Source organism: Galeopterus variegatus, unplaced genomic scaffold (assembly GCF_000696425.1).
Source record: "Galeopterus variegatus unplaced genomic scaffold, G_variegatus-3.0.2 Scaffold470, whole genome shotgun sequence".
NCBI lineage: Eukaryota > Metazoa > Chordata > Mammalia > Dermoptera > Cynocephalidae > Galeopterus > Galeopterus variegatus.
The window spans coordinates 146,213-158,625 of NW_007726581.1; the positions used below are offsets into that span (position 1 = coordinate 146,213).

Here is a 12,413-nt window from a genome sequence, read left to right on the forward strand (position 1 = left end):
CAAGGTCTTCAAAATGTTCATGGAAAGATTTGTATTATCCTTTTTTAAAAAAAAAATGTTGTTGCCATCTTTATTTATTTATATTTTTGGCAGCTGGCAGGTAAGGGGATCTGAACCTTTGACCTTGGTGTTAGCAGCACCACGTTCTCTCAAGTGAGCCACCGGCCAGCCCTCGTGTTATCTTTTTCATGGAAAGATTCATATTATCTTTTAAATTCTATTTTTCCACAAACTTTTAAAGCACCCTTGTGTGTGTGTGTGTGTGTGTGTGTGTGTAGTCATATATAAATCTTTAAAAAAAAAAACTTTCATTCGTAGAATAAAACTACAATATAGGTGATAAAGTTGGCTAATGATAAATCTGCAAATGCCCAGGGTTTCTACCTGGAGTGGTGGGAGAGTAGAAATAGTATGTGTGTTGGGGGGGATATTTTTATTGAGTGTTCGAGGAGGTAAGACATCAAAATCTCAAGAGGAGTATATTTACTTGAAAAAAACTATGCTAAAATCATAAACGATTTAGGCAAATTCATAGAGACAGAAAAGTAGATTAGAGGTTAACAGGAGAGGAAATATTGCTTAATGGTTACAGAGTTTTTGTTTGGGATGATGAAAAACTTTTGGAAACAGACAGTAGTGATGACTGCACATGAGTGTGAATGTAATTAATGCCACTGAATTGTACACTTAAAAATGGTTAAAAGGGCACATATGTTATATAAGTATATATCTTGCCTGAGAAGAAAAAGTATTATTGATTTAGCCATAGTATTAGACTAATTTTAAAACTTTTAAAAATTTAAATAAGGATGTGAGATAATTTGTATGTGTCATGATGAAAGAAACAAAGTTCTAATGTGTTTAAGCTGCCTGAGTCAAACATGGCAGCACCACCATGGCCAAATGGAGTAATGACACCCCTAAGGAGCCGTGTCAGTTTCACAGGCACTAACATTACTAATCAATATTTCTTAAGTTTCCAGAACTCTGTTATCATTAGTTATAATGACATAACAGAACTATGTCATTTCTCATTTTGGATTAAATGACTTTCTTATATATTCACAGAAAATCATTGAAAAGCTTGGAATAGAACCTAAGCTTTTTAACCAGACTTATTGTTTCAGGTGCATGATTTTTAAGCTTGTGTCTTTTTTTTTTTGTATATATGTGTTTTTCCTTCCAGAATGAAATTCTCTTTATCTTTAAATATTATTTAAATGATGTAAAAATATGTTTTTCTTGCTTTTATCACACATGGAGGTCTCCGTTTCATACATAGTTTAAAGGACCAATTGGAATGCATTACACTAAACATAAAGACCATGTGTCTTGCATACTTTTTCTATGGAAAGAAGCCAAGGATTACCTAAATGACCAAGCAATATAATGGAGTAAAAAATCTGATTTTGATGTCAGACAAAACCTATGCTTTTAAAAATCAACTCAGAGTTCAAACCCACCCATTCCACCATCAGCAATGATATTACCACTATTCTACCTTCACAAGACTTTGATTTGGGATTGTATCTGTAGCCTTCAGAGCATTCACATTCAAAGCCTCCTGGGATGTTCTTGCACACAGCTGTGCCACAAATGCTTGGCTTTATAGAACATTCATCCACATCTACAAATAAAACAAACATATTAAAACAACAACAACAACAACAACACATTTTTCCTGTACCAGAAGACCCTAGCAACGAATCCTTGAATTGTGTTTACTGGATCTAGTTTAATGTGTGTAATGAGACAACAGAGTGGCCTTGGAACAACAAAATATTACATCTATCATCATATTTTAGTTCTCTTAGTATGATTTCTTTATACAAATGCATAGGAAATTTGATTGATATTTGTCATGTTCCTTTACAGTTATAGAAAAGAAGGAGAGGGCTTTAGATATTTTCACATCTACCAGGTTACCGTATGAAAATAAATGGAAGAAGAGTTCAACTATATTCTTAATTTTCTTCAAATGTATTCCTAAATTCATGTTTCTAAAATATGATCTTAAAATTAGATCCACTCCATATTAAAACAAATATTAAAAATATGAGATGGCTCATCTGTTTTACCTGGTTCCTTTGGAAATGGACAAATATATAATCTGTACTCTCTTATTGTTGCCTAACATATTAAATAATGAATCCAATTTAAAATGGGATTGAATAAGATCTGTAAGTATTTATAAATTTGCAGTTAATAAAATATAAATTTTAATGCTAAATTAATATTTCAGAAATTTCAGATGTGTTTATTATGTTACATAGTAGAGTAGGAGACATATTATTGATTGCAATTAATTACTAGATAAGCACCTTTGAGAAAAACAAAACAAGTAACAGGAAGAGTTCAATGAAAATGTAATTATTAGTGAGCTTTTCTAATCTGTGCTGTCTGTATTAAGACAAATTCAGAATGGAAAATATATTTTCTATTCTAAAAAGTTTACAGATTTTTTTCCTGCAGACTAATTAGCCAAAATTTCAGACATTATTTAAAATAACTTGCACAAAAATAATGAAATCAATTTCTTTTGGTAAGAGAATTTTTCTAAAGTTTGACTGTATTAATGTCAACATCCCGAATGTGATATTGTATTACAATTTTGTAAAATGTTACCATTAAGGGAAACTGGGTAAAGAGTACATGGGATCTTTCTACATTATTTCTTACAACTTATGTGAATCTTTAATTAATTAAAAATAAGATATTTTTTTTAAAAAAAGAGCTATAAAATCCACATGTTCAAAATAAAGCAAAACATACGACTAAAATTATTGGCTTTGAGACATATCACGGAATTATTTAACTCATGAGTTTACGTTATAGCACATTGGTTTTATGACTCTACACTGACATCTAATGTCTGATGAAAGGTTTCATTCTTTTATTTTTAGACAATTACTGGCAAGTTGATCCCAAGCATATCCACATCTTGGCAAAGGTCCCATTACAATGGTTGGATACATATTCTTCTAACAGTTCTGTATTCTATCACTTAAGTATCAGGGGTAAAGAACCATGTAAATGAAGACTATAAGAACATATGCTGTGGTCATCAGGGACAGTCTTATTTATAGCAGGACTTTTTGTAATCATTTATATATGTATGTGTGTATTAACTAAATGGATAAAAATTGAATACAAAATTATTTAATTATAAAAAATAAGTCACAAATTCTTTAGAAGTACAAATAATTAAAGCATTTAAATATAGAAATATGAATGGGTACTACTTGCTTATAGAATGCATGTGGTTTCAAGAATTATGATAGTTTTCTATAACTGGCATTAAAATAATACTGTTATTCTAAATATCTAATCTTAACAGACTTACAAATAGGCAGCTAAGAAAGATACATGGTCACATGTAAACTATACCCCACTAAACACTATGATACAGGAAGAAACAGACCATTTCTTGAATAAGAATCAAATTTGGAGATTTACTAAACACATAAATAAAGAATCGAACAAGGACATTTTAAATTTTAACTTGCTAAATATTTTTTACCCCTTAGCCCAACAAAGAAGGAGGAGGAGGAGGAGGAGGAGGAGGAGGAGGAAGAGGGAAGGAAACTTCTATGTTAACTGTTTCCAGATTCTAAAAGCAAAACTTAACTACAGACTGGGAAATTTTGTTTTTAGTTATCCACATGCTTACCATGAATATTTGAAGATTTAGTTATAGGAGTTAAGGCAGTCAAAAGAAAGGTCAGTATACAGAGAGAAAAAAGTCAAAATTTGGGGGACAGGAAAATATAAAAAACAAAAGAAATACACCAGTAAAATGACTTGTTAAAAAGCTCAACTGACAGGGATTATTTAAGTCTGAAGAAGAAAAAAGAATTATGACCAATGATGTGCTCTTTAATGTATAAAGAGAAAGAAAACCAGATCTTCATTTTTCCCAAAACCACAACTGGAAATGAGGTACAAGATGAAGGGTTTATACTGGAAATCAGAAAGGGATTTCTAAAAAGAAAAGATAAAATACAATAGAAAGGGTTATTAGGGATTGTGGTGAATTTCTTTGCACTGGTGTTTATCTTACTGGAATAAAGGAAATAAGGTTATAATGTCTGAAAAGAAAGGATAAACAATGATTTTGCAAGTCTGTAGCATGTAAAGACCTATACTGAAACCTCAGTTTATAATGAAATTATTTTGATCTATAATGAAATTCTTTATTGAAACACACATATATGCATGTGCACGCACACACAATGAGAAAACAACATACTCTTGTTTGTAACGAAAACTAAAAGGCAGTCCCATAGTAGCACACAGCTTCAAGATGGATAAAAATGTATGTTTACTATTAGCACTTACAACAGAGTTTTCCAAAAATTTTCTGGGCAAATCCCTCTAACTGAATTTTGTTCTCACACGGTAAATATCATTTTATTCTACCTTTTTGCTCTTACCTTTACAGTCTTTTTTATTTGAAAGCATAATAAAACCACTTTTACAGGAACAGCGGTAACTTCCAGGTATATTATCACAAATCTGGCTGCAACCTCCATTCACATTTGAAGGATCTTTACATTCATTTATATCTAAAAAGGGAAAAACAAATTATTAAAAAACGTAAGATAGACTTCAAAAAACTTTTCAGGAATCCAATCCAGATGAACCAGATGAGTTTATTATACATACCAAATTCACACCTCTCTCCTTGCCAACCTGGTTTACAAATGCAAGTGAATGTAGCTTGGCCATCACTGCAGCTCATATATCCATCTTGGTCGCATGGCAAAGGATTACACTGGTCTGGAATGGCTGAAGGAAATAGGCATATATTTATTTTTTTACCGCATGCCATGGTAAAATAAAATTACATGCCCTCAAATGGAAATCTTGTGCATGAAGCTTATAACCAATGAGAAACAATTACAGCTCCTTTCTTCAAATGACACTTTTCCACAAAAAAGTGAGTCCATTAAGCAAACCATTATAATTATTTTATAAAAAGAAACTGCTTTTGCATTGCAAATATATACAGTATTTTATAACTGTAATTTAGATTTTTTAAAAATATACTACCTTATTTGATCCTTAAAAATATCCACGAGGTAGGCAGAACAAACAATACTACCCTCAGTATCAATAGAAAAAAGAAAATGGGACTTCTAATTTGGGCAAATATGAACTAATGGAAACCAGATTTATCCTCCTGCCTTAAATAAGTAGAACTCCAGTGAAAAGATATGAAATAGGGGCTGCCTGGTTAGCTCAGTTGGTGAGAGCACAGTGCTAATAACACCAAGGTCCAAAGTTCGATACCTGTACCGGCCAGTCACAAAACAAACAAACAGATAAATAAATAAATACATATGTGAAATGGTTTTCAAACATTGGAGAACAGGTAGCAGAATACTTTGATTCCTAAGCGAAAGGAAATAAATGAGGTGATCCCTACAATTGCACCATCTTACTTCCTGGAGATAATTTCCATGCAATAGTCCAACGAACCCAAACAGAGCCCAGTGGTATCCCTGGGTTGAGAAGACAAACACTGGAGTTTGGGGAGGTCAAACTAGAATGTTGCTAGTCAGAGTACTGAAATGTTAGAGAGAGAAAAAGCGGGGTGGGGGAGAGATCTGCAAAAAGATCTCCTAGAGTCTTTGGCTGAATAATGATTTGTGCAGTATAATTTCCAGAGCTCACACAGGGCTAAGAATAGTTCATTTTAGACTGGACAGACTGAAGAGACATCATAGTACAGAGGGTGTCAGATCGAATCCTCACAAGTATGTATAGCCTTATTATAAGAGCTAAATTAGTTTTAAGCTAATAGCTACTCTAGTCTGCCCTAACAGAGCTTAAACTCAAGCCTCAAAAGATTTGTTTTTAACTTATTCCAGGTAACTTATCTAGGCACCAAAACAAAATCAAACACCATTTGTAAGAAAAAAAAAAAAAAAACCCCAAAAAATTCAGAACCCAGCACCATAAACTGTCTGCTTATTTCCCTTTCCTTAGGAATTACATTACTTTACTGCCTACTGACCACTGTCTAAAAACTGTTGCTTCATATATTTGACCAGAGTTCTACTCATTTAAGGCAGAAAAGTAAATCTGGTCCTTGTTATTCCATCTTAATCCAAATTGGAAGTCTCAAATTCTTTTTTTGACTGATACTGAGAGTAGTGTCATTTGTTCTGTCCAGTATATAATTTAAAAAAACTAAGCATGCAAAGAAGCAGAAAATGACCTATAACTAAGAGAAAAACCAACTAATGGAAATGTATCCAGACATGAAAGAGATGCTGGAACAAGTAGAAAAGTAAGTCAATATAACTATGAGGGTAATTCAAAAAGTTCATGGAAAAATTCATATTATCCTTTCATTTTATTTTTTCCACAAACTTTCTGAAGTACCCTCATATTATAAATGCATTCCATATGTTCCAGTAGTAAACACAAGCATGATGAAGAAAAAAAAAAAAGAAGATGAGTAACAGATCCAAATGAGATGTATAGCTACGAAAAATACTATATAGGAAAAATACACTGAGTGATATTAAAAGTAAATTATACTTAGGAGAAGAAGAGTGAACTTGAAGGCACAGAAATGATCCAAAATAAAGAACAGACAAAAACAACCAAATAAATAAATAAATAACTAGAGCACCAGTAACTTGTTGAACAAATCAAATGGCCTAGCATATGTGTTATTGAAGTCCCAGAAGAAAAGAAGAGATGGCTGGGGAAAAGAAAAACATTTTTTGAACAATTAGTGGTAAAGAAATTCTCTACACTTGATAAAATGCTATAAATTCACAGATCCACGACTCAATAAACCACAAGCAGAATTTCAAATTGAAGGAAATCAGTGACAAAGAAAAGAAAAAGCAGACAGAGAAAAACACGCAGTATATACACGGGGAAAAAAAAGCTAAATATGACAAGAGATTTCTTAGAATCTATTCAAGTGAGTGGACAATGGAGAGACATCTTCAACATACTGAAAGAATACTATCAACATGGTAGTCTTTACACAATGAAAATATCTTCCATAAAAGTAATACAGGATTTTCTTTGGGATTAAAAAAATTTTTTAATTAAAAAAATTAATTAAAAATATCTAAGAAATTCCACCTCCATCCGATACACACAAGAAATATTACAGGAAGTGCTTCTTGTGGAGTTTATGATTTGTAATATCAAAATATAAGGCAGAAATAACACAAAAAACAGAAAAAGGAAATAAAATTTTATCACAGTTTGTTATACTGTATATGCAGTATAATATATTACTTGAATGTAGATTATAAAAAGTTAAACATATACTTTGTAAACCCTAAAGAAAAGAGAAAAAGAAGTTTAAGAGGCATAATAAATAAAGATAAAATGAAATTGATCCCCCAAAAGAAACTCAGGTAATCCATACAATTACAGGGGAAAAAGAAAAAAAAACATAGAACAGATGGGATCGACAGATTTAAACCCGACCATATCAATGGTTAGGGTTGATATAAATGGTCTATAGTCTAACACTCCAATTAAAAAGAAAGATTGTCAGACTGGATAAAATAGCAAGGCCTAAAAGAAACCCTCTCGAAATATAAACACACAGATAAGTGTGTGTTTTCTATCCATTAAGAATTAAGGGATAGAAAAATAAACCATGAAGATACTAGTCAAAAGAAAGCCAGACTGGCTATATTAATGTAAGATAAAGCAGATTTTAGAAAAAGGAATATCACTACAGAAAAAGAGGAATATAAAAAATTATAAAGTAAAGCTTACTTATACCGCCCTGTTAATTTTCTTTATAAAATGTCACAGCATGTTATCACTATCTTAAATATGCCCATTTGTGGTTTTTTACTTAGTTGTGGTCTCTCTCCCCTCACTAGTTATTGCAATGGTCCCTTGTTTCCTGCACACCTGCCTGTCAAGCCTTCCCAGTCAACTGTGCAAGTTATTCCCATCCTTCCAATGTTCCTAATACTCCCAATACTTCCATCCCTTTGCTTAAGTTAGCCAGAGGAAATTTCTGTTGTTTGATGAATAAATAAATAAATAAATAAATAACCAACCAACCTAGCTAAAACTTAATCAATTCCACAATTTTTCAAAAAATGGCCTCATGAGAGAGAATCAAGATGGCAGAAAAGACAGTCTCCAATGTCACTCTCTCCCACAATCAACCAATTTACAACTATTAAAAAGCAATGACTGCCAAGCTGGGGTTGCTAGGGCTCAGGGGAAGAGGAGAAGAGACCTATGGAGTACATGAAGGTGGAAGAAGCCACAGAGAGAGAAAGAAGGGACCACTCTAACCATTTTGAACCCCAGCCAGTTCAAGTCTGGCCCTGGTGAGCACACAGAGCAAGAGCTGGCAAAAACCAGAGTTGTGCCCTTTGTGTGAAGTTGCTTAGAGACTGCAGGGGAGAGGAGGCCCTTGGTGGCCCCCAGGCCAGCAAGACCACTAGAAGGGTTCCTGTGGACCCACATAGTAGTGAGGGGCCATAGACAACTGAAAAAAGGAGCCACTCAAAGGCCGGTGAGTCATTGCAAGGGACTGGCACATAGCCTGCTCCATGGGAAGTGTTTGGAGTGCAGCAGGTGGAGGAGACAGGCCCACAGGGGGACCATTAGGGCACAGCATGGACAGCTGATTTGCCCTCCAACCAGCACAGACCCACTCAGTGGAGACTGGTCAGGAGTATAGAACTGCAGGGGGTGCAGTTTGCTGAAAAGACTCAGGCCCCGACCAGAGTTTCCACACAACCATGGTGTATCAGACCTCATAAGACCTGGAAGTGCTTAAAAAGGTTAACAATTAAAACCTGAGGTGCACAAAAAGCCTTCCCGAGAGAATCAGCAGCAAAGCAGCAAATTCGGCTCAAGTGCTGGTCCCCACAGGAAGTTCCCCCATTTTAGAAGTGAGCAAAGGACAACAAATTAGTTCCAGTGCAGAGTTTAAATGGTGGGTGTAGCTAATAATCCAACACAGAACTGAAAAAAAAATAACACAAAAAACGCATAGATCAGGGACAAAGTTCTGATATTAACCAGTAAAGGCCTAATACCACCAAAGAACACCTATAAAACCTAGAAGAACTGGAAGCCCTGGGGCTCCCAAGCTGGCATGGAGGAGCCAAGGGCCTCAGCCACACCTCATAACGTCTGCATCCAGCCCAGCAACAACTGAGCTGATACAGAAACCACCTGAGCTCCCAAGCTGGGAGGGGAGCCTGAAGGCCTCAGTCACACCCCACCCCCCATGTCCACATCCAGCCCAGTGACAACTGAGCCTCCACAGAAACCCCCCAGGCTCTCAAGTTGGGATGGGAGGTCCCAAGGGTCTCAGCCATAGCCCTCCAATGTCCACATCTAGCCCTGCAATGCCTGACCCTCCATAAAAGTTCCCCAGGGCTCCTGAGCCAAGATGGGGGAGTGGTGCCTAGGGCCTCAGCCATGCCCCTCTGATGTCCACATACAGCTCAGGGATGACTGAGCCATTGCTGGGAGCTTCCTGGGCTCCCAAGCCAGGGTGAGGGGTGCTGAGGGCCTCACCACATGCCTCCAACATCTGCATCCAGCAGGTGACAACTGTGCCACCACCAGAAGCCCCCCAGTCTCCACAGCTAAGGCCTGGGGGAGCCAAGGGCCTCAGCCACACACCCCCACCCTCTGCAACCAGGCCAGTGAAGGAGCCAACCATAGGCTGGCCCTGCCTCCCCACCTCCATCCTGCTCCCTCCTTCCACTCCCCCTCCCCCTGCTCTGTAACATAGAATACAAAATAATAATAATAATAAATTAATTTTAAAAAGTATTAGTGATAATTCAATCAACATTAACAATGAATTTTACAGCTCTCCCAGATTTCACATTTATACAGTTATTTATATTCCCTTGTTTAAATCATACAAAGGATTTAGAACCTGCAAAGATTGTATATTTAAAGAAAATATATTTTCTTTATTTAAAATTTAAAATATTTTCCCCCCTGCCAAAATAATGGCCTCATAAAATCATCAACTTTTTTGAAAAGTGGTAATAAATTAGGTATTAGTTAAAATGATAGAAAACAAGGTAATAAAGAATTATTATCAAAATATTTTTCTGTCCTTTGTAAGTTAAAAAAATAATTTATGGATTAAACATACATGTTCAGGCAAACTGTTCTGCCTATGTAATTACCACTTTAAATTAGAAAAAACACAGATATATAAATATCAAGATAATGCCAATGCTGCATGTAAAATAGTCACTGAACAAATATCACAATTTATATCTTGCAGTTTCACATTTTTTCGCCTTTGACTCTCAGCTGGAAAATCAGTAAATTAGTGAAAAATAATCTACCAGAATTTCACAAGGCTCTGTGTAAACTTCAGAGTAAGAAGGCTAATTTGATTCACATAACATTTTCCATATTTACATTATTGATGCCAAAAAGGTTAGAAGAATAAATATGCTCTACCTATTAACCATCTGAACACGTGGTCATACTACATGATTATGCAACAACAGCCGAAATAAAGCTGTTGGGAATAAAAATTCTGAAGTCAAGGATATAAAGCTTACTAAACAAGGAACACTGTTCACTTTAAACAAAGTGAAAAATTCATTTTGAGTAAACAAGCAGCATTTACAACTAAAAATATTCTTTCAAATGCAGTTTGAAAATACTTCTTTGTTGGGCATACAGCCCTTCAAGGGCTCATATGTTGATTTTTAAACATTAGTTTATATCAACATGAGTGTATTTGACTTGCAGGGTTTTTGTTTTGTTTTGTTTTTTCAATCGATGGTAGAGGTGCTTACCATTGATACAGCTCCTTAGGTCAGGGTAAGCATTAGTTGACTGACGTGCAGTAGTGAATAATCCAGCTCGGAAAGAGCCAAGACAACCTGTAAATAAAAACAAATGTTTGGATTAGGAGGTCAAATGAACTGGCCAAATTAGTAGCTTAAATAGTCATTCTATTGTGCTCATAATTTGTGTATTAAATATTTGAGAAGAGTTTGGTTGGGCTGCTTGTCTCTGTTGTAGATGGAATCTATTGTCACACGAATTGATGTTTTTAATCTGTAACATAGGCATAATTTTACCCTCAAACCTTTAGACCAAAGCCTGATGTAGAAAGTGTGTATAATTAAGTCAACAGAACGAGTTAATGTTTTTTGTTGCTGTAGTCAACTTCTAATTCTTCCAATGTAGCATAGGGACAGATATAATAATATTTGTATAATGCCTCAGTACTACAAAACAGGTTTATTTTTATTCTTTTGTTCCTCACTACAACCCTGTGATATTAGATATAGCAACCTAAGACATAACAGCTGAAATAATAGAAATAGAATTCCAAGGGACTTTAAATAACTAGGAATCATTTAGTGCCAAAAGCATTTTTCTTAATAGCCCCTGAAGACTTTCTACGTATCTCATTTCATTGTTCACATAGTCATCAACTTACTAAAAAAGGTGGTGTTTTGGATATCTTTTGCTGAGTAACAACCCCCCAAATTAGTAGCTTAAATAGTCATTCTATTGTGCTCATAATTTGTGTATTAAATATTTGAGAAGAGTCCCCAAATTAGTAGCTTAAATAGTCATTCTATTGTGCTCATAATTTGTGTATTAAATATTTGAGAAGAGTCCCCAAATTAGTAGCTTAAATAGTCATTCTATTGTGCTCATAATTTGTGTATTAAATATTTGAGAAGAGTTTGGTTGGGCTGCTTGTCTCTGTTGTAGATGGAATCAGCCAGGGTGGCTGGGGTTGGGCAATCCACTTCCAAGACGGCTTTTCATTTACATGCCTGACAGCTCATGCTCCTTGGCATCTCTCTCTCCACGTGGTATATCATACTTCAGGGCCTCTCTGTGCAGTTAAGTTTCTTTTTGCATGCTGGTCATAAAGTGGCACTTCTTTCATGGTAGGTAGCTTCCAAGAGCAAGAAAGCGGAAGTTCCCAGGTCAATTAAAGTGCATCGTATCACTTCCACCACAGTCTATTGATCAAGCAGTCCCAAGGACCTCTCAGATTCAAGGGGGTGGGAGTGGGAGATGGGGTGGATTCTACCTCTTGATGAGTGGATGGCAAAATGACATTGCAGAAGAGTATATGGGATATGAGGTATTTTTGCAATGTCTTTGGAAAATGCAATTTATCAGAGAGAGAATAAAAGGCTCATATGAAGTCAGTATGTGTTTATGTTTCCTATTACTGCTAAGACAAACTACCACTGATTTAGTAGCTTTAAACAACACAAATCTATTCTCTTACAGTTATGGTGATCAAAAGTCTAAAACCAAAGTGTCAGCAGGAACTCATTCGTTCTGGAGACTTCAGGGAGAATCCACTTTGTTCTCTTTTTCAGCTTCTAGATCCCATCTGCCTTTCTTGGCTCGTGGACCCATCCTTGCATCACTCCCAATTC

The 12,413-nt window shown here is 35.3% G+C and overlaps 1 protein-coding gene across 1 annotated transcript in view; it reads right to left on the minus strand.

Annotated features, from left to right (window-relative positions):
• PROS1 (protein S (alpha)) overlaps positions 1-12,413 on the minus strand; it is a 75,742-nt gene that overhangs the window by 24,678 nt on the left and 38,651 nt on the right. The window contains exons 4-7 of the mRNA XM_008569154.1: positions 10,794-10,880; positions 4,666-4,788; positions 4,434-4,565; positions 1,502-1,627 (exon numbers count right to left, since the gene is read on the minus strand). Of these exons, the coding sequence (XP_008567376.1) occupies positions 1,502-1,627; positions 4,434-4,565; positions 4,666-4,788; positions 10,794-10,880 (468 nt within the window). The remainder of the gene's footprint in view (positions 1-1,501; positions 1,628-4,433; positions 4,566-4,665; positions 4,789-10,793; positions 10,881-12,413) is intronic.